Consider the following 26,122-nt stretch of genomic DNA (forward strand, 5'->3'; position numbering starts at 1 on the left):
GTCTCTTATGATGCTTATATGTCAGTCTCTCCTGAAACTCTAACACTTTTTGCTGTATAATTTTGAGGCTGTGCTATTGGGTGTTGTTATTTAGTCTCTAAGTCATGTCTGACTCTTTGCATCTCCATGGACTTCAGCACGCTAGGCTTTCCTCTTTTTCACTATCTCCTGAAGCTTGCTCACACTCACGTCCATCGAGTCAGTGATGCCATCCAACCATCTCATATTCTGTCACCCTCTTTTGCCTGCCCTCAATCTTTCCCAGCATCAGGGTCTTTTCCAGTGAGTCATCTCTTTGCATCAGGTGGCCAAAGTGTTGGAGCTTCAGTTTCAGCATCTGTCCTTCCAGTGAATATTCAGGGTTAATTTCTTTTAGGATTGAGGATTGACTGGTTTGATCTCCTTGCTGTCCAAGGAAACATATAAGTTTATGACTCAAGTCATTTTAGTGATAGAGTATTCATCCCTATTAATGCTTTTGCCTTAGGTCCTATTTTTATCTGATTAACCTTGCTACCTAATTTTCTTTTGGTCAATATGTATTTGCCTTTCCAGTCTTTTATTTTCAACTTTTCATTTTGTTTTAGGAGTCTCTCTTGTAAGCAGTATATAGGTGGCTTTTTAAAAAATCCAGTCTGATAGTGTCTTTTAATAGATGAGTTTTATCCATTTACATTTATTGTGAGTACTTTATATATTTGGACTTATCTCTGTCTTTCAGTTTGTGTTCTTTGTACCTTGCATTTTATTTGCTTTTTTTCTCCTTTCTTGCCTTCCATTAGATTAAAGAAGTTTTCTTAACATTTTCCCCTCTGCTAGCTTGGTCACAGTAGATTTTATTTTATCTCTTAGTCTATTTAAATCTATTTAGTGACTACCATTATTTAACATGCATACCAAATGATAACTTTTTTTCTCATACAGTTGTTCAGGATCTGTGTCTTCTCAAACAACACAGATTTTTACATACTTAAAGTCAACTGGTAATTACAACAAAGAACTGAAATCCTAGCTCAAAACACTGCCATGTGTTCTCAGCCTCCTGATTCACAAGAGGATTAGAGGCATCCTGACTGATTAATAAAGCATGAATTTTTGCTAATTCACTCTGTTTTATACCCTGGGGTGTTTTGGGTCATCTGTCTAGTTCAGAGTGATACGTTCATTCCCAGCTCATAAAAATCTCTCAAGTTCCTGAAAATGTTCTGAAGTAGGATTAGACCAAAGAGAGCTCAGAATCCTACAGCCCAGTGTTAGTATCTGTTCCCATAAATCCCGTTTGTCACATGTAATGATTTCCAGTGTGAAAATCTAGAGGTTCCTCCCTGTTAACACCTGCTTACTTATCCCTTGATGCCCAAAATTTAATGTGCATGTGAGCCCACTGGACGTTTCTTGCTACCATGCTGATTCAAATTTGTGTTTCTAACATGCTCCCAGGTGATGCTGATGCTTTTGGTCCACGGACCACACTTTGAGGAGTGAGTACTTGGAAAATGAAATGTAGTTAGTAAAAGGGGGCTTCGGCTCCAGGCCTGTGTTCCATGATACTTCACAGAACAGGAGATTTCAAAAGCATTTTCTGTGAAGTGGTAGGATTCAGGATCATTTTAATCATAAAGATCACCTTAAGGCCCTGCAGAGCCCTGCCTGCCCCTGCCCTGGCCCAGAGTTCTTTCAGGCCCGTGTAAAGTCCCTCTTAACTCCATCCCTCTGGAGGTCAGCACAGCACATGCTCTGAGGCTTGTCCTTGTGTCATTTAGGTGTGATTCTGTGAGTCAGTGCCCTGAGGAAGAGCCTGCCTGGGGCCAGGGGCAGGCTTCCTGGTAATTTATGTCTAAGACTAGCTTTTAATAGAGGTACACTTTTAAACAGTAACCAGGAAAAAGATTCTCTCTTTTTAACGGGTATCCATTTATAGGACTCAGCTGTTGAAGCTCCAGGGTAGCATTAGGCTTAAGTTTAATCTTCTGTATACCGTAATTTACAGCACTGAGTAAAACATTGTACGTACAACTATTTCAGTCATTTGCTGTGATAAATAGCTATTGCTCTTGGCGGAACAGAAACGCCATCTCTGCTTTCCACTTATGAATATTGAATGGTCTCAGGCAGGCTTTTGCTATAAGTTTTTAAAGGGGAAATCCCCACCGATCACATCTCCTCAGGGGCCCCAAATGCCGTTTCCCTGCTGTGTCCACTGGTCAGTGCTCGAGTCGGACTGCAGTTCTGCAGCACACATGTGTTCCTGGTGAATGTCACACAGGGCACGCCCAGCAGCTCCAGGCCCCAGTCCTGCTGAAGGCTGCAGTTTTGCACTGGATGCCTCGAGCTGTTAGGTAGAAGATTTAGCTAGTGGCAGGAAGCCACCAACAGGGATCAGGGAGATATCTTAGAGGTGATAATCTGACGCAGGGAAAATAGAAGGGGTGTGAGTCTGTTGGATTCCTGATGGTGTCAGCTAGGGAAATTGAAACTAATAGGAGCAAAAGGAGACGGGGGAATGCCCAGGTTATAAATCTCTAGTGATAAACTCTTTAGGAACACAGAGACACATATGCCTTCCTCCAGACCTCCCTTAGTTCCGATGCTGTGTTCCCTGCCAGCTGGGAGGAGGCAAAATGTATTTTCAAATACGATGCTCAGGTCCACTGACCAGCTTGACCCAGAAGTTCAAGTCCAAGTCAGCTGGTTACCCTAGACTTGGGCTCCCAGAAATCCCCCCAGTTTCTTTCCTGTGGACAAACTTTCAGCATTGGAGGAACTGAAATCTTTAGATTGGCGTCCTTTGGTGTGTTTCATGTGTGTGAGTCTCCACTGGGTCCTTCTAAGTACTCCAGGTATTGCACTGGATAAGGACTCAAGGGCGAACGTAAGCAGAGATGGTGAACGAGTGAAATGGTGCGCTCTTGCCTGCTTCTGAATCCTCTGACAGAGGCTGTCTTCCGCAGGCACATTCCCAAATACCACTTCTCAGCAGTATCTCTAGAAGGTGATTCCTTTGAAAACAGAGATGAGAGGCTTCTGCTCTCACTACCACCTTTTGAGGGTGATCATGTATCTTTAGAAACAGCTACAGCATCTTGCCATTTACGAAGCACCCTCTCCTACTGTGTTCATTTTGATTTGAGTAACAGCTCAGGAAGGTGGACTGGTGGAAGCTGGCTTCCCAGGTTTGGAAGCTCAAAGAAGTTTAGCAACTTTCCTAACATCACATATCTCACCTCAGTGCATTTGCCATGAACAGAGACCCTGGTGAGAAAAATACACAGAGGCCACCAAATAGTATGTCCCCAATTGGAGACAAATCCACCTTTTATGAACCTGACAGTCTTTGTATTTCTAATTCCCAGCTCCAGGCAATGGACACATCTTCTGACTCTCTTATATCTCTCTCACTTGAGATCTGAGCTTTCTCTAATAACTATTTGAAAAACAATCTTAACAGTGTTGACTCTGAAGAAATGTTATTCAGCCTGCCTATAGGTTATGATATGCCTTTTCATTTCTTGGCCTGAAGATTCCTTCAGAACAAAGTCACGGTCATTTCAGCAGACATTGAAAGCAGTTAGTTAGTTGTGATCTGCATGCAAATAAACCCACTCAGCATTCTGATTAGTTGTATCGGGTGATGAGAGAATTGTACAAACCAAAAACTCCACATACGTGTTTCATGCATGTAAACCTACTAATAAGAATGGGTTTTGGCAAAAATCTGAGCATTGATGTTCCTGCCACTGGACCTCAGAATTGCTTGTTAGTATTCTGGGAACCAGAGTGCGGACACAGATACAGTACAACTTGATCCTGAGGGCCTCTCTCATCTCCTGGCCTTCGATAAGTTTGTTAAACAGGAAGATGGGAGGAAGCAGTCTGGAGAGAGGATGATACGTAAGTGGCTTAAGAGACCTGGCAGTTTAGGACTCCTTGGCACCCTTGCTGTGACCTCCCACCTCTCCTTGCCCATCTGTGAAATGGGCATGGTGACTATGCACCAGGATTATTATTCAAGATGATAATTGTGAGAACATCTTGGCATGTGACTCATGCTATAAATACACCTCGCTGCCATGTAGAAAATAGGAGTTTTTAGCTGAAATGTATAATGGGGTAAGGCAGAGGGTATCAGTCACTGGTAGGAGGATTGCCAGAGGCAGGAGGTGTGTGGGAATGAGGCAGATGCTTGCCTAAAGAAGGAGAACATAGAGAAGTGTGAAGCATCTGGGGCAGTGTGGTGGAATGTTCAAAACAAACAAACAAACACAAAATAGATGTTTGGACGTCTGGCCTGGATTTTGAAAGCAGTCAGGGGGTTGGAGATGAGCCTCTATCTTTTCACATTGCAGGCTCTGTGCTCCTGCTTCTGGCACACACTGAAGTCCAGAGGCCTTATCTAACCAGTCCCCATGTGGGGTTCAGCTGCTGTATTTGAAGGCTGGTTGTGTTGGAGATGCAGGGAGGGGTTAGAAACCGCCAGACCCTGCAGCCAAGCTGTATGGGCATGACTGTGGCTCTGCCACTGACCAGCTAGGTGACCTTCAGCTGACGCCTCAGTCTCACCGTGTCTTAGTTTCCCATCTACAGAATGCAAGTAACATTAGTACCTGTCTCAAAGATTGTCAGGAGGACTGTCAGGGCACCTAAGGTCTGAATACATAAGCATAGCGAGGCACTTCTCCAGCCTTCCGAATGGTAGAGAAGAAACACAAACTAGATGGGTTGAGGAATGTTCACCTCCAGAGAAATGAGTATGTCAACCATGAATTATGTGGTCATTCTCAGAGAGGAAGCATCTGCTAGAACAGAGGAAGAAAGGTCACAGCCAGAACGATGTCCCACCTTGGCTGGACCACTGGCTATATGCTGAGCGGGTGGTGGACTCATTTTGCTCAGGTCTTGAAACCCCAATGCACCTCTTCCCTGCTCCCAGGGAAGTTGGAAGCTTGGTAGGGGTGGGGGTAGGAGGGGTCTGTATCCACAAAAGCAAATTCCAGTGGCCACTATCCCAGAAATTTTTATCTCCTTATCTTATATGCGTCAATCTTTCCCTGTCATTTGCTGATACTGTATCTCTGCTCTGGAATCCTGCAAAATCATTCCCCTGTTATCTGTCTGCCTCAACATGAGGGAAAAAACCCCTCTCATCTGGAACTCTTGTCTAATGTCTGCCATCCTGCCTCCCAGCAGCGTGTGGGCAGGTCTGCTCTGTGCTGCACACATCTTCAGAATGACTAGATTTCAGGTGTTCAGAGCAAGTGTCTTTAAATCCACTGGTGAAAGGAGACAGCAATCATCTGCCGGTTGGTGTTTGCCAAGATGTGGCCTCATAACGGGTTGAAGTGATGGCTGCTGGCATGAAACCTGGTTCCCCCTGGGCGTACACCCAGCCTGAACAGTTCCTTTAAAACCAGAAGCAATTTGTCATCTTTTGATTCTCTTCCAGCACTGTCCCTGTCACAGGTAGATAAATGAGGTGGCAGATGGGTGTCCAAACGCAGGATCATCTAATCCCAGCGGTTTCCTGCAGAGCCAGCACTCCGTGAGGGTGGAGAACACAGTGGGGTGGTCCCCAGCTTCCGGGTTGTGACCATAAGCACATTGTTTTTCCCCTGCATGTGCCGTTTATATGCGTGAAATGCTTTCTCAGAATCTCTCAGCCTCCAGTATGCCATCAATAGATGTGTTCCTCATTTCAGAATCCTGAAATAAATCACACATTTGTAAGCTCAACATCTCATGTCTGTAGTTCCACTGAATGCTACTAATCAAATCAGTGCTTCAGCAGAAGCCAACAGGCACCCCTGAATTAGAACTAAGGGTTGGGCTTGACGTTCTAAAAAGCCTTGATTAAAGAAAGCCAGTGGGAATGGAAGATGCATTGGGGTTCACCTTGAGATGCATGCTCTGTATGTGACTTGAAAGATACCCACATAGTTTTCTACACAGCTCACTTGGACTTTAAGTTTTCTCAGTTGCATGAAACTAAAGTCACCAGGTTATTCCCAAGAATACAGTAGGCAGAAAACGTCTCCTGATGCCTCTGGGTGCCTCATGGGTGAGCTGTGACACCCAGTAGATGAAGGCTGGGCCAGTGTGGTGAGTGAACTTGGCTGGCCAGGAAAGGCCTTGTGCTTGTATCAAGGGGCTGACTGTGTTGCTGGTCCTGCCAGACAGCTTTAATTTCTTCTGTGGCCACACCCTTCATCCCTGCAGGAGCCAGAGTATCTGAGCCCAGGCTTGGCTGAATTAACTCAAGCTCATCCCTAACCACAGGGAGGATACCTGCCCCAACAGTGTGTCACGGAATCCTTGAGCATCGCTGAAGCAGCCTGAGACAGGAGCAGATGTGGAGCATCTTCTCAAAGCTGGAGCTGCTCAGTGTACAACAGATTCTCACACAGGCCACTGATGCTGGTGACCAGAAGGAGTTTATGGCCAGCTTCTCAGCATCCAGGGTTCTCAAGGAGAAACTAGCATGAACTGTAACATTTAAACTTTCTTCCACAGAAGAAATCAAAGCTGTTTGGCCGACCAGCAACAGTCAGCCCCTTGGTATAAGCACAAGGCCTGCCCTGGACCAGCCAATTGAGTTTTAGCCAGTGGTTCGTGCTAGCTGTCTTCTAGAACCCCGTGGGGCTTAGACTACAGCACACTGTGGTTCTCATGGGGTTAAAAGATGGGTCTGGGTTCCTGTTCCTGCCTCTTCCAGCTTCTGTTCTTCATCTGCAGACTGTGTGTTTGCTGCAGCTACTTGATAAGGTTGGGGAGGAACAAATGAATTAACAAATGTTGGAAGCACAATAGATACATCTTAGCTCTAAGGCTGAGTAAGGCATCTGACACTTACAGAAAAAGGGAAGGAAGTGTGATTTCATGGAAAATGATAGAACAGAATAGCTTTCTCATTAAAAGACAGGCACAAAACTAAGTGAATCTTTAAGGTAATTCTGCATTTCATTCATGGTGAAATCATAGAATCTTTTTTTTTTTTTTAAGCTAAAAAAGGCTGAGCCAGCTGTACGTGATATATTAAACCCACACATTTACTTACTTTAGAAAAGTTCCTATTTTGAGATGATCATTCCTGGGGGGGGAAAAAACAATTTTGGTGTGCCTCCTGTCCATTGAAAAGGCTCTTTACATGTAAAGAGTGGTTTCCATTCCTTGAATCAGTGTCTTTGAGTTCTGCTCTCTTCTCAAGCTATGTCACAAAGACAGGGAAGGGAGGGCTGCAAACTCCTTGAGGAATGAGTGCTTTCTAACTCCTCTTTGTTAACTCAGTTCAGTTCAGTTCAGTCTCTCAGTCCTGTCCGACTCTTTGTGACCCCGTGAATCGCAGCACGCCAGGCCTCCCTGTCCATCACCAACTCCCAGAGTTCACTCAGACTCACGTCTATCGAGTCCGTGATGCCATCCAGCCATCTCATCTTCTGTCGTCCCCTTCTCCTCCTGCCCCCAATCCCTCCCAGCATCAGGGTCTTTTCCAATGAGTCAACTCTTCGCATGAGGTAGCCAAAGTACTGGAGTTTCAGCTTTAGCATCATTCCTTCCAAAGAAATCCCAGGGCTGATCTCCTTCAGAATGGACTGGTTGGATCTCCTTGCAGTCCAAGGGACTCTCAAGAGTCTTCTCCAACACCACAGTTCAAAAGCATGAATTCTTCGGCGCTCAGCTTTCTTCACAGTCCAACTCTCACATCCATACATGACCACAGCCTTGTGGAAAAACCATAGACTTGACTAGACGGACCTTTGTTGGCAAAGTAATGTCCCTGCTTTTCAACATGCTATCTAGGTTGGTCATGACTTTTCTTCCAAGGAGTAAGTGTCTTTTAATTTCATGGCTCAGAGTATCTGGCAAATAGTAGGCACTGAATCAGTCTGTTATGAATGAATGAATGAATGAATGATTGAGATATTTAATCCTTTAAATCATTGATATTCAGCCTTTAGCCATCAGAATTGTACACTCGGGGGGTGAGAGGGGATTGTTAAAATACAGGTGCCTGGGCTCCACCCCCAGAGCTTTTTGACTCAGTGGATCTGAGGTGGGGCCCGAGATCTTGTATTTCCACCAAGCCTGCAGGTGATGCTAATGCTGTTGCCCAAGGGGCTGTACTTTGAGAACCACTGCTTTGAGGGCCATTCTACTTTTCCGGTGGTGCTTCTGCCAATGAGGAGACATAAGACACGTGGGTTTGATCCTTGGGTTGGGAAGATCCCATGGAGGAGGGCACGGCAACCCACTCCAGTATTCTTGCCTAGAGAATCCCATGGACAGAGGAGCCTGGCGGGCTACAGTCCATGGAGTCACAAAGAGTCAGACACAACTGAAGCGACTTAGCATGCATACACCACTTTTCCAAGTCTTCCAAAAGATTGATATTTATGACTGTTTGACCTTGCCCTGTAGAACTGAGATAAAAAATTGATAGGATTTGATCAGATAGAAGAGCTGCCTGAATTTTTTTTTTAATCAAAAACTATATTCTGTCCCTTGTACAATTATGAGAGAAGCAGGAATTGAATTGCCTCCTCCTTCGTGGCTGTAACAGGATGCAGCCAGCCAGGGTGGGGGTAGAGAGGCGCACCTTGCAACGTTTAAGCCACATTGTATCTCCATCCAGTTCTGGAATCCACACTTAGTGTCAGATGCGCTTAACTGTTAAGTTGAAATGCGATGTGACCTTTTGCAGAAGCTGCAGTTGAGCAGAAAGGGCACAGGAGAGGTGCCTATGATACATAAGGGAACACGTTATTTTGCAAAGTCTTTTCCTGCTGCCTGTCAGCCTGAGTGAAGTCATTAAGCGCCACCGGGTTCAGAAACAAGAGGGAGTTTCATGGCCTGAGGAAGGCTGGTCTCTGCAGACAGTCATTCTTCTAGTTCCAGACGTCACTTTGGATGGCAGGCCAGGAGCTAGAATTCCAAACCCAGGCTTGGCGGGGGCGCCTCCCTTTCCTTTGTGAGGAAAGAGCCTTCGAGACCGTGAGGACACACAGTAAAGGCCAGGGATGGCCCTGTAGAGGTACCAGAGGGATACCAGACTCCCTGAATTCAGAGAACATCGAGTTGGAACCTGAGAGGGCAACTGAAGGAAGGGAGGGGACCAAGGCCTCCCTTGAGCTTGAGGTAGTGAGAGCGTTTAGTGGCCTATTGCTACATAACAAATGAGCCCAACATTTAGCATCATAAAATAAACAATATTTATGGTCAAGATGTGGAAGTGGCTTAATTGGGTGGTTCTGGCTCAGAGTCTCTCATGAGGTTGCCACCAGGCTGTCGTTCAAAACTGCTGTCGTCTGAAGGCTTGGGGGTGTGAGCAGACCCACTTCCCAGGTGGTTCAGTCACCTGGCTGTTGGCCAGAGGCCTTGGTCCCTCGCTCTCAGCACCTTAGGCCTCCCCCTCGGGCTGCTGACCGTGCAGAGGCTCACTGCCCTCAGAACCAACAACCTGAGGACCAGGAAGGGGAGTCAAAATGCCATTGATGAGCTCATCTCAGAAGCGAGTCACTGTCAGTCACCCCTGCTTGATTCCGTCCTTTAGGAACGAGTCACGATGCCCAGCCCACATGTGAAAGGAGGGTGGCGAGGCTCCACCTCCTGAAGGAGTGCCACCACAAAGAGAAAGCCCCATTCATCCTCCTCTTGCTGGGTCAGGAGAACACCAGGGTGATTGCTAAAGGGCCTTTGCTGAAAGGCGGTGGGAGCTTTCCAAAGGAGCTGGTGGGAGCCAGCTCTGGGGGTTTTGCCTGACTGAGTTGAGGACAGGTTGGGGGGGGAGGGGAAGAGGCATTCGAAACGCTCTGTGGGCTTTGATCCCACTGTCCTGTAGGTGCCACGCAGGCCCCTTCTCTCTCACTTAGAAAGGAATGAAGCCACCTCTGAGTCCCAAGGCTCAGGCTTGGTTCCAGAGAAGAGTTAGGAGGGGCTGGCTGCTTAGAACCAACTCTGCACTGATGAGAGAACAATACACAGCATGCTGTGTCTCCTTGTAGATGGTCTGCCCACCAGGTCCCCAGAAGGGGAAGAACAGGTGTCTCAGGCTGCAGTGGTGTTCTGGAATAAAGAGGAGCTTCCGAGCTGTGCCTCTCAGCTATGAGGTTTGGGAGGCAGGGGGTGTTATGTAGCAGGAGGGGGAAAAACCTTGTTCCTTTTTACTGAATTGATCCCACTCAGGATAATGGCTCAGTACCACCAGGTGTGACAGTGGCCAGCCCTTTGTGGCTGTGGCTCCTGGGTACCACACAGATAACTTCCCATGAGGGCGAGGACAGATGCTTACGCAGCCACCCCAGCTCCGTAAGTGGATTCCGCTTAGCTGTCTGCTCTTGAGGATGCGGAACTGTTGGTGGTCATATTGTACTATGTCTCTTCTTATCTCCCCCATCATCCCCAGGGAATAAGCTAATCAAACTTGCTGATGATTTTACACTGAGAAGGAGATAGCTAATAACTTGGATGACAAGTATTAGAATACAATGTGATGTGGATAAATTGGGTCCATGTATTAAGGGCTATAAAATGAGATTCCATCAAGGCATGAATAATGGTGCCTGTGGAAAGAATTAATCAAATACCCCATTAAAAGGTATAGGAATTCTGGTCAGATAGCCCCTGTTTAATTACACTCCTGCCCCCCGCCCCTACTTCATTCCCCCGAAGCTGCTTTCTACTAGGAAATATATGGAAAAGAGTTGAAAGGAAAGAATAGAAAAATGGGGACATACGTTTTGATAGAACGAGATCACGAAGACAGATTTAAAGTAACCAGTGTTTAATTTAGGGGGAAAAAAAGGCAATTGGCATGAATAATCATTTACAAATGTAATTTCCAAAGGAGCCCTGTTGATACCATTCAGCAAATGCCAACAAAGCATTTACTTTCTAAAGGGAGAAAGCAAGACAAGAGAAATGAAGGCATCTTCAGGAATGGACCAGAGGACATCCAAGCCATAGAGAAGAAGCAGATGTGAATGAATGATACAGAAGATAGACTCAACTTCTGAAAGATCTCAGAGAACTGGCATTGCCTGGAGAAGGCTTCCTGGAAGAGGAGACTCCCGCCGAGCCCCAAAGTGTGGACAAGCTTCCATGTACTGCAAATTCGTGAGCACATTCTGGTGGCAGGGTTTAGGGAGAAAATGGGCTGGAGCAGAACAGGGGGCACCCATGGGATTCCTCTCTCCATGTCCACCACCACCACCACCCTGGTCCAAGCTATCATCACCTCTCGCCTGGACAACTGCAAAAGCCCGCCAGCTGTTTTTCCCTGCTTCCACTCTTGTTCCTCTGCAATTCATTCTGCACACAGAAGTGAGAACCAGAAAAGTTAATCATATCATTCTCCTGCCTTGTGTCTTCCCATTGCTCTGAAGCTAAAAGTAAAAACCATTATCATGGCTACAAAGTCTTGTGTGGTCTGAACTACATCCTGTGCCGGGCTTCCTTTCAGTCTCTCTGTGCCAGTCAAACTGGCCTTCAAAATCTCAGCACACTGGGTATTCCTGCCAGGGGGCCCTTGCACATGCTTTTCCTTCTCTGTGTATGATTTTCTTTCATCCCCTCTTCCTGAAACTGACTCATCCTTCAGAATGCATTTTAATGATTACCTCCTCTTAGAAGACTTCCTGATTGTCGTAACTTGGTCCACTCTCCCTCATACCTTAAAAAAAACATTTGTGGTGTGAACTTATAATTCATGTCGCCCCTCCTAGGCCACAATGGGCTTCCCTGGTGGCTCAGTGGTAAAGAATCCACCTGCCAATGCAGGAGACACTGGTATGATCCCTGGATCGAGAAGATCCCATGGAGAAGGAAATGGCAACCCACTCCAGTATTCTTGCCCGGGAAATCCCATGGACAGGGGAGCCTGGCAGGCTGCAGTCCATGGAGTTGCAAAAGAGTTGGACACAACTTAGCAACTAAATAATAACAACAGGGCTACAGGCTCTGTGAGAGTAGGAATCCAGACTTTGAACTGTTATTCCACAGTTTTAATAACAAGGCATTGAATAGGTATCATGACATTTCATTAGGAATAATGAGACTAGTTTAGAAATTCTACTTGACCAGTCACTATGTAAGAGAGTACCATTGTGAATTACTGGCAAGAAAAACCTGAATTCATGTCCAGACTCTGCCACCTGCTGGCTATGCTGGTATGAGTAAATCCCAGATCCTTTCAGAGCCTGTTTCTTCCTCTAAAGTGGAGGTACTAACAGCCACTTCACATGGTTGTAGCAAGAAATTAGTAAAATAATATAAAAACATTTTCAACTGTAAAACCAGGCACAAAGATGCCCTGTCATTTTGCTCATGCGTGGTATATTGGGTCATTAAACATCTGTAAGATGGATGGATGGATGGATGGATAGATGGATGGGTGAACAGATTATCAGTTATAGAACCAATACATGAGCCAAGAAGGGAACCTGGCGGAAGGACAGTATGCTGGAAGCCAAAAGAGGAGAGAATTTTTCAAAAAGTAGGAGGAGTCTTTTGATTGCCCAGAATATCACATACAGTAGAGCAGGCAAGAAGAATGAGGGGGGAAAGAACCATTTACTCTGAGTAGAAGGAAGTCAGTGATGACCTGAGGGCGTGTCCTCCTCAACCCTTTCTTATTGTGGGTGCTTTCAGTGACATGCCTTATTTGTAAATCACTCTGCTGATTTTTAATCTTTTTGGGGGAAATCAAATTGGTTCGCATATACAGCAGAGCTGGCCAGATTACTCCAGCTGCTGCCAGCAGGCGCTGACAAGTGAAGAAGGGAACGTCAGAGGATAAGAAAATACGCTAAACACTTAACTTTAATAAGGCCTTGAAAACACTGGTATTTAATAAATTGCCATGGATAATCTGGTTTCAGTTTCAAGGGTTGTTTCACTTTTTACTCCCTGTCTTATGGTCAGAATAGGGCTGTATGTGTAGGCAGGGACCGGTGGTGTGAGCTCTGACAGCAATTGTTCATTCCTATGTGCATTTTTCTGTCCCTGTGATGACACCTCACTTTCTACCACAACCATCCATGCAGAGTAAGTCACTGTAAAACACACACACACACACCCCCTAGCTGAGTTCCTGTCCTTTTGATTGGCTGTTTCTGCATCGTGGTAGGGCTTGGGCTCACCTTCCGGCCAGGCCCTGATCCAGCCAGTCTGTTTGTCCAGAAATAAAGGATAAGATCACCAGTGCTTCAGACAGAAGAGTGTGATGGCTCACAGCCCAGCTGCTTCATCTAGGGCCTGCTGTCGCCTAGCTTAGATCTCAAGTGTAGAGGATGGCTATAATCATGCTTCCTCGGAGAGGTGGTGTGAAGATTAAATGCCATAATGCATGTAACATGCTTAGGTTGAGCCCAACCCAGCCTTAGAAGTGAGTTAATAGAAACCCAGAAGTCATGATAGATTTAACCCCTTTTCCAAGATCTCCTCTATCTTTGAGCATCGCTGCTGAGCCCCAGCCTGGCTGCCCTTGAGGAATTTCCCATGGTGGATATTTCATACAGCAAATAGCTCTTAGAGGCTGGAATTAGAAATCTTGAGGAGTTCATGAAGGACTTTTGGGGTGAGCCTGGGGTGGGAATGGGGCAGGGCCAAGAAAAGGGTTCAGGAAAGAACTCAGCTGAATTCCTAGTGATCCAGAGATGAGGCCTGGAAGAGAAGCAGAAGCCAGCCAGGAAGGCAAGCAGTTAGACCTGAAACATCTGAGTAACACTGTCACAGAGCCCCAGCAGGAAAGAATTCCAAGGAGTATCAAACACTTTAGAAAGGTAAACTAGATAATAACTAAGCAAAAAAAGTTTTTGAGTCATATTTGCCTTTTCAGTGAATTCAGATTAATTTAGTTTGGGGAATTTTAAAGACACACATTGTAATCATTGGAAATACCCTAGAGCGTTGTAAAAACCAGGGTTGGAAATCACTTTACCCTCTGTATGCTAAGAGTAAAAATCAATCTTGCAAGCAGATTTTAAAAACTCCTGAGCCCGGGAAAGAAATCAACCTGGCTGTCAAATCTACGCTAAGTCCTGTTCCTGATTATCTCCTCCCACCCCCCCGCCACCCTCTGGCTCCTTCTCTGCACTGTTGGCAGGAAGGATACACATTCCTGATTTCTTTCACAAATACAGTCCCTAAAAGAACCAGAGGAAGCATGGAGAATATAGAACCAGAATGGGATCAGTTAAGTCCTCTGCCTAATTTCTTTTGTCAACCCCCACCCCACCCCCGCCCACTGTTATTTAGGCCCCTTTTGTGGCTTTACAACCAACGCTGTCTGTGAAGTTTCAAAGGCCAACTGGGTTTGAAGAGTACTTTGACTTTTTTTGTTGTTATTGTTATCTCTTGTCTTAAAAAAAAAAATTGTTGAAGTATAGTCAATTTACAATGTTGTATTAGTTTCAGGTATACAGTAAAGTGATTCAGTTATACACACATATATAGATATATTCTTTTTATTTTTATATTCTCTTCTGTTACAGATTATTATAAGACATTGAGTTTAATTCCCTGTACTGTATCGTGGGTCCTTGTTGGTTATCTATTTTATCTATAGGAGTGTGTGTATTTTAAGAGTGCCTTGACTTTTTAATTTTTTATTATATCCATCAGTTTGGGAGCTTTTTTTTCCTGTGCAAATCAAAACAGTCCCCATACATATTTAATTTTAAGCGTTAAAAATCCTCCCCTCTCCATGTATGACCCCATTCATTTTTTTTCTTGATTGTGTCGCTACTATAGCTCTGGAGCATATAATTTAGGGTTCTGAATTTAATGGGGGTGTCTGGAGGTCACCGTTAAGTGGATACACTTCTTTATTAAGTCAATATTTGATAAAGCCTTTTGAAAATGCTAATAAGTATGTTCATGGGACTGCCTGCTAAGATGAGAGAAAAGAAAAAAATTTAAAGCTTGCTTTTATTGCTCCAAACCGTAAGTAAATGGCCAGCTCTATCTTCCTTTCATCTATCATTTATATTTATTACATTTGGTGAGTCTGGTTAGTGGTTTAGATTCCTTAGGTTTTTACTACATCCAGATTCCTATTATGCAGTCGTCTCTGATAAAACCTAATGGGATACAACCCTGGACCCTGGAGCATAACGTGATGCCAGACCCCGTTGCAAATATGTTTCCTACTAAAGCAAACTATAGTGGAAAACATTAAAGAGAAACATTCCCCGGTCACTTCCAATTGCAAAAAAAACTTCATAAATCACTAGTTCCACAGAGAGCTCCCCCCAGATCACATTTTTTTTCACCCTGCCTCATTACCTCTATTGTGAGAGCTCCCTTTGCCCTCATACTCCTGAGAAAGCGATTATGGTGGTTTGTGCCCTCCTTAAAAACATGGCTTGTGTACCAGTTGCTTTTTTTTAATGGGAAGTTATTTGCATTAAGAAATCATGCACTTGGATGTGTTGGCATGCACCAAGGGCAAAAGCCAGACAGTAGGAAACTGCAGATTAGATGGCCCAAGTTTTCAACAGATAAATGATGAGGGAAATAGATGGAAGGAAGTGGTCACTTAAAAGCAGCATAAAAGATGTCTAAAAAATGGGTAAAACTAAGTGACAGTGTCTAAGAATACACACTAGGGTGATAAAACCATAAATAAACACATGGAAACAAACACGTAAGTCAAGAGAGTGGCTGCTTTGGAAGGAGGGAGGAGCTGTGATTAGGATAGGGATAGGATAGATGTGCGGGGCGGGGGGCGGGGCCTGGGGGCTGGAGAGATTCTTTTCTTCTGCCTGGTGTCCAGAGGATGTTTGCCTGTTTGTTTTGTGCAGGTTTGAGTGTTTGTACGTTATTTTACAGAACAAGGTTTTCATTTGATGAGTCTGCTTGGGGTTCACATTACCTATAGTCTTTAAGGAATTTGACTTTGGCTTGTAATAAAATATGTCTTACTTTCTCACAAAGAAGAATACCGTAATTCCAGCTGGAAAGGCACCTGGAGTTGCCTGGCAGTTCTGTCAAAATCGAAAAGGAAAAGAAGATCGATTGGTGGAGATTTTCTGGGTTCTGGCTGCTGAAGACCTCCTGATCTTTCTTGTTTCCCTCCTTTTATTTCTGTAGTCAGTGATCTAGTTCTTTGCTTTTCATCATGGGTTGTGCTGTGCTTAGTTGCTCGGTTGTGTCTGACTCTTTGCGACCCCATGGACTGTAGCCCACCAGGCTCCTCTGTCCATGGGGATTCCCCAGGCAAGTATACTGGAGTTGGTTGCCATCCCCTCCTCCTGGGGATCTTCCCAACCAAGGAATCAAACCCAGGTCTCCCACATTGCAGGCGGATGCTTTACCAACTAAGCTGTCATGGGTTACACACCCACAAACCTTCCTCACCTAAAACAAAACCTAGAACCCTGACAACAGCCATGTTGCTCCTGCCCTCACTCCTTGGTGATCTGGGCTCACCTTTAAAGGCCACAGTGGGGAATTGCCTGGCGCTCCAGAGCGGTAAGGACTCTGGACTTTCACGGCTCAGGGTCTGGCTTCAATCCTTGGTCAGGGAACTAACATCCCACAAGCCTCACCTTAGTAGCCAATAAATAAAGATCATGGGGGTTTGCTTACTTTACTCACCCCAGCTGTGAGTCCCCCACTTTCTCCCCCTCTGCGGTCCCTGCAGATGCCAGTCTGAAGCGGCCACCCCAATGTGATTATAGAGTGACCTCTGACAGACCTGTTCCTCCAGTTGGGATGTCATTCCTTCACCTCAAGGCTTTCACCCAGGGCGTTTGCCATCTTAGTTTGAATGATTTAGATGAGACTTCATTTCAATAGAGGCTGAAGTCATAAGGAACAGGACTCTGGAAACCTGAGGTGGGAGCCCATAAGGGAAGAGCTGACAGGGAGTTGGGAGTTTACCTTTTCTTCTTTCTCTTCTCAGCAGATCCGGCCTCCACGTGTTGATACTTCTTAGCTTCAATCTAGAGTCTCACTAAAACACATTTACACCTGTCTCTGGGGCAGCTTCGTGAAGCTAGTTGTCCAACTCTGTCAGTGCGGAAGCCTGAGTCCAACCTGTTGGGACTCAGTAGGGTAGGTCAGCTCCTGAGGGCTGCTCACCATTCAGTCCTCAGCCTCCAGCACGGGGCATGGCACAGAGTAGATGCTCAATAAAAACCTGATGAGCTGGGCTTCCCTGGTGGCTCAGTGGTAAAGAATCCACCTGCCAGTGCAGGAGACATGGGGTCGATATTTGACTCCAGAAGATTCCACACGAGGTGGAATTCACCGCTTCCGTGAGGTGTGAGGTGGAGCCCAGTCCGTGCGCTACAACTATTGAGCCTCTGCTCTACGGCCTGAGAGCCACAACTGCTGAAGCCCGGCGAGTCTGGAGCCTGTGCTCCGCAGCAAGAAAAGCCGCCGCAGCAAGAAGCCAGTGCACTGCGAGAGCAGCCCCTGCTCAGCGCAGCTAGAGAAAGCCCGCGAAGCAACAACTACCCAGCACCGCTGAAAATAAATGCAGATTTTAAAAGATTCAAATGAGTGTTTTAAAAATTAAAAAACAAAACAAGCTTGATGAACAAATGAATAAATGAAGGACCAGGCCGACAAACAGCTTGCAGCAGCCGGGGGCGCACAGGTGGGCAACGAGAAAGCCACTGCTGTCGCTCTGATCACTGCAGGCTTCTGGGGACATCGCTTTCCTGGTCACCTCCACCCCTGAGCATCTCTTCTTCTGCGGCCTAAGGCGGACCCCCTGCGCTCTGTGCCTCCCTGTCTTCAGCGAGGAAACCGGCCGCTGTCTCGTTTCTGAGAAGTGACAGCTCAGCACATTTCTCCCACTGGCTCAGCACTTTGGGGTCACAGAAGTATTTTCCCACACATTGTCTAAATTCACGTTGTCTAAAACCCCATGAAGTAGGTAACTTCCACTTTATGGAGGAGGAAACTGAGGCTGAGAGGGTGACTGATGACTTTTGAGGGGCAGGGCTACGCCCAGAACCTGGGGCTTTGGCTCCCCACTCCCAGTGTCCTTTCTGCTGCACTGCCCTTGGCCCTGGTGCAGACCCACATGACGTGGGATCTGGAGTCAGCCCTTGCCCTCAGGGAGCTTAAAGCCTAATTCCAGCACAGAAATACCTACCTTAAATAATAAACATGGTTCAGTAAAAATATGTAGCACTGCTTGATCCTTCTCCAGTTTCACTTCACACAGATACTGTGAAAGGTTATTTCACCGTTATGTCTTGGAAAGGTTCTCTCTGTGTAAACTTACTGAGTGTAGACTGGGGTGGCCCAGCAGTCTTCACTGTCTGCTATGGGAAGGAGGGGGAGAGCATAAATAATAGAAACCCAAAGGAAATCCCAAAGACCTTATTTAGCCAATGGTGTCATTCTCACACTTCAGTGGCTCTTGTTAGAAATAACCACATCATAGACAGAAGAAGGAAAAGAAGGTTCTAAATAATCCATAATCTAGAGAACTGTTCCATGACACAGTATTGTAGCAGAGGTTAACACTACTGCCTTGCACAGACAAATGTCCGTGCTTTGGAGCTTTCTTCCCTCTGACTTTTATATCTCTCCTGAGACTCTCTCTGTGACTGCATGAGGGAGGCAGGGCTGGTTACTCGGGCTTAGAAGCACTGACTTCCTCCACTTTAGTTAGTGGTATGGGAGGAACTTGAACCCACACTCTTCTTGGCCCCCACCTCTTTTCCTACTTCCTTTCCTGCAGTGACCCCTCTTGGGCTCCTTTTTCAGCCATCCTTAAGAAGGACCCAGCAGGAATTCCCTGGTGGCCTAGTGCTAGGACTGCAGGCTTTCATTGCCGTGGCCCAGGTTCAGTCCCTGGTCTCGCAGTGGCAGCTCAGTGACTCACGTGCTCACGGCACTGCCTCTTGCCAACACTGGCTCATGTTACAGTGGTTAAGCGTTCACTGACCACTTTGCAGTGTTATAATCATTTAATTAGTCTATGCCTAGGAGGAAGAGATACTTTATTTAGAAGCTTAACAGTGAAAACCTCTGAGACTCCAGTTCACTATGATTACTTTGGGATGATTCAGGATCTGCCCACCATGCTCCTGATCCACTTAGACTGGGAAGATAACTAAGAAGGGCTTTGTCCAAGACACACGCAGCCAATGTGCTGAGGACGATTGTGGCTAGGTTCAAGAAGGGAAGGCAGACAGATGCCAGAAGGCAGGATAAGGAGAAAAACATTTTAGGACCTTCAGAAAAATAACCAGGTCTTTTAATGCTCCCCTTAGGGCAAAACAAGAGTAAGCTTTATCTTCTGTTGTCCTGGGTTGGGGATAGCACTGAGGTTCACATCAGTCTATCAGCCTTGACTGCATTAAGGCCACCTGGGCAGCTTTCACATATCCTGTTGGCAGGTTTAAAAAACTGGCATCAGCTTTTTAAATCTCCACCTTGGTTTTAGTGTGCAACCAAGCTTGAGAACCAGTGATCAGATGGGTGGTAGTGGTTTTTCAGGTGTTGACCTGGCTGGTTGTTGCTCTTGTTCAGTCACTCAGTCATGTCTGACTCTTTGCAACCCCATGAACTGCAGCACACCAGGCTTCCCTGTCCTTCCCGTCTCCCAGAGCTTGCTCAAACCATGTGCACTGAGTCAGTGGTGCCATCCAACCATCTCATCCTCTGTCGTCCCCTTCTCCTCTTGCTTTCAGTCTTTCCCAGCATCAGGGTCTTTTCTAGTGAGTCAGCTCTTCACAACAGGTGGCCAAAGTATTGCAGCTTCAGCTTTAGCATCAGTCCTTCCAATGAATGTTCAGGGTTGATTTCCTTTAGGATTAACTGGTTTGGTCTCCTTGCAGGCCAAGGGACTCTCAAGAGTCTTTTCCAACACAACAGTTCAAAAGCATCAATTCTTAGGCCCTCAGCCTTTTTTATGGTCCAACTCTCATATCTATACATGACTACAGGAAAAACCATAGCTTTGCCTATACAGACCTGGCTGGATTAAACTACATTTCCCAGAAGCCCCTATCCCGTGGGTTGCTCATTGACTGGGCCCTGGAGATCTGGAGGAGGAAGGCACAGCAGCAGCCATTTTGTACCACATGTGCTGTTGCCAGTTGGCTGCTCACCTAGCTGGTGGGCAGAGGCCAGACCTGCAGTTGCTCCACCTTCCCCGGATCCTCATTCAGCCTGTCCGACTCCTGGGCCAAGTCTGTGTGTTTAGTTTCTTGAAGGGCTCTGGCTTCTGTGGGAAGATGCATAATAACATGGAAGTCAAAGGTATAAAGAAGGGACAGACGTTTCAGTTCATCCTCATGGGGTTCCAGTTAAAGCTTATGAGTTCTGAATTGTTCTTGGTCTCTGCCACTTTCTGTCCTCTTTTCTTCCCAATGCCTGCCCTGTGGACTTCACACTCCATCATCAGATACAAAAACAACAGCCTTATAGAGGCCTTTTAAATAGCAATTACTGTTGCAAAAGCTCAAATACTTGAAATAGACCCATAGATATACAGGTACATATACCTGTATGTTCAGATCCATTCTTGTAGGTTCGCTTCTTGGATCAAATGCTGACTAATACAGGTGGCTTTCAGAATTGAGGATTAAGGGATTGTCTGTATCCGCAGAGAGAGATGCTGTTTAAGAAGGAGGTGCCTGTGGCTCTGACTGAAGAAGAAGACAGGTTTGACAGCTCCCTGTCTCCACCTCCAACCCCTGGGTGACATCTCAGGGGTGATTTGGAACCCTTCAGTAGATTGGGAGTATCCAGCCCTGGTGGTATGTGGGAAATCCCTGTTCAGTTCAGTTCAGTTCAGTCACTCAGTCATGTCCGACTCTTTGCGACCCCATGAATTGCAGCACGCCAGGCCTCCCTGTTCATCACCATCTCCCAGAGTTCACTCAGACTCATGTCCATTGAGTCCGTGATGCCATCCAGCCATCTCATCCTCTGTCGCCCCCTTCTCCTCCTGCCCCCAATCCCTCCCAGCATCAGAGTCTTTTCCAATGAGTCAACTCTTCACATGAGGTGGCCAAAGTACTGGAGCTTCAGCTTTAGCATCATTCCTTCCAAAGAAATCCCAGGGCTAATCTCCTTCAGAATGGACTGGTTGGATCTCCTTGCAGTCCAAGGGACTCTCAAGAGTCTTCTCCAACACCACAGTTCAAAAGCATCAATTCTTTGGCGCTTAGCCTTCTTCACAGTCCAACTCTCATATCCATACATGACTACAGGAAAAACCATAGCCTTGACTAGACGGACCTTAGTCGGCTAAGTAATGTCTCTGCTTTTGAATATGCTATCTAAGTTGGTCATAACTTTTCTTCCAAGGAGTAAGCGTCTTTTAATTTCATGGCTGCAGTCACCATCTGCAGTGATTCTGGAGCCCCCAAAAATAAAGTCTGACATTGTTTCCACTGTCTCCCCATCTATTTCCCATGAAGTGATGGGACCGGATGCCATGATCTTCATTTTCTGAATGTTGAGCTTTAAGCCAACTTTTTCGCTCTCCTCTTTCACTGTAATCAAGAGGCTTTTTAGCTTCTCTTCACTTTCTGCCATAAGGATGGTGTCATCTGCATATCTGAGGTTATTGATATTTCTCCTGGCAATCTTGATTCCAGCTTGTGTTTCTTCCAGTCCAGCGTTTCTCATGAGGTACTCTGCATATAAGTTAAATAAGCAGGGTGACAATATACAGCCTTGACGTACACCTTTTCCTATTTGGAACCAGTCTGTTGTTCCATGTCCAGTTCTAACTGTTGCTTCCTGACCTGCATACAGATTTCTCAAGAGGCAGATTAGGTGGTCTGGTATGCCCATCTCTCTCAGAATTTTCCACAGTTTATTGTGATCCACACAGTCAAAGGTTTTGGCATAGTCAGTAAAGCAGAGGGAGATCTTAAATGTGCAAATTCTTGGGCTTCACTTCACATTTAGGAATCAGAATCTTGAAGGATTGGGGCTGAAAGTGAGAACTTGTTGTTGTTATTGTTGTTGTTAGAGTGTAGTTGCTCTTGGAGGTTTCCCAGGTGGTACTAGTGGTAAAGAATCCACCTGCCAATGCAGGAGACACAAGAGATGCAGGTTCAATCCCTGGGTCAGGAATATCCCCTAAAGGAGGAAATGGCAACCCACTCCAGTATTCTTGCCTGGAAAATCCCATGGACAGAGGAACCTGGTGAGCTATAGTCCATGGGGTCGCAAAGAGTCAGACTGAGCACTTGTCAGCAGCAGCATAGCTGTTTTAAATGTGTCAGATTTAAAAAGCTTCCTCTACCCAGCTTTTCTGGGGTGCTGGTAGCTTCTGTTTCTTGATCTGAGTGCTGGTTACATGAGGGTGTTTTGTACATCCAAAGTACGAATCACAGGGGACACATCTGTGATTTGTAGCATCTCTTGTATGCATGTTATACCTTGATCAAATAAGTCCCACCTTCCCCTCCCTCATGATTCCATATTCCAGTGACTGGCCAAAATTCGGAACCACTGGACTAGCTGATTCCTTATATCCTTCATAGCAGTATTCAGAGAAGAGAAACATAAAAAAAAAAAATCAGCAGTTGGGGAATAGTCAAGATGCATCTATAACCCTAATGATACAGTTCCCTGCAGTTATTGCAGCCCTGAAGAGGAATATGAAACAGTGGGGCAACAGGCCAGCTGGCAGTGATAGGAGTACGTGGCAGGGCGTGTGAGAGAGGGCAGTTAGGAACATCACCTTGGAGCCAGACCACAGAAAGCTTTGGACACCAACTGAGAAAAAAAGGAAAACCCACTTTCAGAGTGAGTGTTTTATTTTAAGGAGCAGTGAGGGGCCTCCTATGGATTTTGAGGATGATGATTGATAAAGGTGGCATTTTTGAAAGTATGATTGTAAATATAAAATTATATCATCCGTCATATTTAACTGCTCACAAAGACATTGTTCAAAACACAAACTGGTAGATGACAGAGCAGGCCCTGGAGCTGAGAATTGGGACTTTATCTTCCTTTGGTGTGAAGACAGACTTTTCCATCTTAGCTTCTTTCTGAAGTGTCTGTAATCTATACACTGTTCTGGCCTGCAATTAAATAGAAAATTTTTTAAAAAAGATAACCTCTGAGCCACCAAGGAAGCCCTGTTTGAAGGCCTAGGAGGTTCCTGTGGAGCATGGCTGTTATAGGTACAGGAAGATTTTAGAATAGTGCAGGGAAAAACCTCACCGGCTGATTCATTTTTTAGGCAATGTGTCCAACAGTGGTTCTTAACTGGGAGTTTGGACTTGGGGGAGGGGGATTCAGAGGCAACAACAGAGAACTGGGTTGGATTACAATTATCTCTGGGGCTTTTTGAAATAAAGAAGTGCAGGCCCTACCTACACCCCCACGAATGGGCCTGCCACTCCTTCAGACTGAGTCCACCAGCCTAAATGCTGTCTTATATCTTCTTTAATATCCAGGGATGGAGTCTAGACAACCTCTTTTTGTCACCCTTTTCTGAGTGTGACAACTTTGTATACCTTTAATTCTTACCCACCTCCCACCCAGGAAAAGATAGCCTCAAAGTCTTGAACTCCTGAGTTTTCAAAATAAGGGCAGAATTAGACCTTAAAAGCCAGTACCGGTTGAGAAAATCAAACCATAGACACATCACCAGACTCCTTTTGAAAGACACATTTTCTTTCTCATTTTCATTTATAGTATTTTCATTTTATCTTTTCTCCCTCTAAACTCTATATCCTTCATAGCAGAATTCAGAGAAGTAACCATACCCTAAACTCTATCTGGAGGACTGTCTAGAAAACTCATTGATACCACAGGGAATCCCCTCTGAAACCCAACATATTCCTAAACACCCCTCTACCAACTTCCTGGCATGTGCAAAGGGCGTGCACAGACCAACCTTCACATTAGTTTCTGCTAAAATAGTTAGCAAGACAGATCTAATAAGGAGAACAGTAACATGGGGCATTCCCAAGTGAGAGGCTGTTTCCTGGGCGTCCACATTGTTTCCTTCCTTCCTCTCCTGCAGCAGATTTGAGAATCCCTGTCCAGTGTCCACAAGTTGCCTCTCCCACTCCCATCCCCATCCCCACCTCAGGGCCTTTCCCCAGACTTGCTGAGAACTCTTCGCCGCCATCTTTTCTTTCCAGCATGTTTCAGGAAAGGGAAGCTCACTTTAATTGGCCTGCCCCACATTCCCCTTGGTCTCCCAGGGTGGGCCCAGTTCTGGGGACACGGAGGCAGCTCTGCCCACGCCCTGCTCCAGGTTGTCTTGCTTTTACTCGTGTGTGGCAGCACCCAGATGGCTTCGCTTGGCTAGTCAAAACTGGCAGAGGCACACGGTGCAAAAGCTGCAAGCCCCAGACTGGAGGAAGAAGCCTCTGAAGGCAGGAGGGTGAGCCTCAGTTCTCCGGCCCAGTCATTGCAGACTCAGGTAGCCTGGAGGATACACCGCTGGGTCATTGTCTGGCTGGAGGATTTCTGAGACATCAGGATTATGTCTCCATGGATCTCAGAAGCATTGCATCTGTCTGTCTGTTTATGTGGTCCAACCAGCACCATCTAATCAGAACAGAACCAGATTGCTGAAGCTGGAGAGACCTCCAAGGTGACAGATGAGGCCTCCACATCCTCTTGTCACACCCCAACTCACTGAGGCCATGCAGATGATTTGCCTAGAGTCCCTCAGGTAGGAAGAGAACTGGGCCACTGTCACAGGTATTCCAAGTCCAAGTACAGCATTCCACAACTGCCTGTTGCTGCTTCTCACAAATGGAAGCTAAGTCTGCTGTGACTGTGTCTTCTCATAATTATTTTATGATCACGACGGTAGGTGGCCAAGACATTAACAGGTCCAACAGAGTCGCAAGACCCTCAGATCTGGAAAAGTCATGGACCCACCCGGGCTGGGCTTTGGGGTTGGGAGGTATTGATGTGTTTTATATATATGCATATGTGCTGTGCTAAGTCGCTTCAGTCATGTCAGATTCTGCAACCCAATGGACTGTAGCCTGCCAGGCTCCTCTGTCCATGGGACTGTCCAGGCAAGAATACTGGAGTGGGTTGCCATGACCTCCTCCAGGCCATCTTACGAATCCAGGGATCAAACCCACGTCTCTTATGTCTCCTGCATTGGCAGGCAAGTTCTTTACCACTAGCGCCACCTGAGAAGCCCTTGTTTTATGTTTGCCTTTGTTTCTTCTTTCTTAGTCCTCTTCTCAGTTACTTTTTATTTAGGTCTCGAAGGGGCTTTTGCATATGTAGAATTTTTCTGAGAACTCTGACTGTAGGTACAAGATGTAATGTCTCTTAACCTGGGTTTTGATAAGCTATACTGCATGCATTGTGTTACAGTGAAAAAAAGTCATATCTTAAGTTATGTATCGTATGTATGGAATTTGTGTACCATGATTTTATATTTGTAATGCATATGTGTTTTGACATACTGATAGAAGTATCCTTTACACTTTGGGGGAGGAAATGCGGATTTAATTACAGGGAGACTTTTTTTTTAGATATAATTGTTGTAACATTGTATTTGCCTTAGGTATATAATATAATGATTAGATCTATGTATTTATGTTTTTTTAATTCATCCAATCAGTAGTGCACGTACCTACTGAAAAATTCAGGCTGCACCAGAAGGCCCCCCACTGAGGTCACCCATTCACCCTCCTGGAGGCCACAGCTGTTAAATTCTCCCAAAGATGGGCAAGCATAGATGTGCTTATTTCTTTTTCTTGTTTAATGAATGACTGTATATTATATGCATCATTCTGCTCCTTACCTTTTCAATGTAATGGGTTTGTTCATTACTTTAATACATATATATTGATCTCCTGTTATATGCCAAGCAGTGGCTGGAATCCAGGGGAACCAAGTAGATTCACAGCCTCTAGGAACTTGTTAGGGGATAGAAACAGTAAACAAATAAGCATATGATGGCAGGAGAAGAAAAGTCAGTGTGGAAAAGGGAAGGGGGTGCTCTTGTACACGAGCTAGTCAGGGAAGGCCTGTCTGAAGAGGCTTGAGGCCAGGCCCAGTGTGAAGTCAGAGCGTTGTGGACACTTGGCAGAAGGACTCTGGGCAAAGCAGGCAGCGGGGGAAGACCCTGAAGCTGGAGCACCCTGAGCTGGTCATGCCCCTGGACAACAAAGGGCTGGGTGCCTGAGCTGCTGGGGGTGAAGCATTCTGA

The 26,122-nt window shown here is 45.8% G+C and overlaps 1 protein-coding gene across 5 annotated transcripts in view; it reads left to right on the top strand.

The window, feature by feature from the left end:
* Positions 1-26,122, top strand: part of ATXN7L1 (ataxin 7 like 1) — a 258,517-nt gene that overhangs the window by 109,068 nt on the left and 123,327 nt on the right. The window contains exon 4 of one of the 5 annotated variants that reach the window (XM_005679124.3): positions 10,891-11,403. The exons of the other annotated variants lie outside the window; for them this stretch is intronic. Within the exon in view, the coding sequence (XP_005679181.1) occupies positions 10,891-10,973 (83 nt within the window). The 3' untranslated portion in view covers positions 10,974-11,403. Of the gene's footprint in view, positions 1-10,890; positions 11,404-26,122 lie in introns of those variants that run through there. 5 annotated transcript variants of the gene reach the window in all.

This window comes from Capra hircus, chromosome 4 (genome assembly GCF_001704415.2).
Source record: "Capra hircus breed San Clemente chromosome 4, ASM170441v1, whole genome shotgun sequence".
NCBI classification, from domain to species: Eukaryota; Metazoa; Chordata; class Mammalia; order Artiodactyla; family Bovidae; genus Capra; species Capra hircus.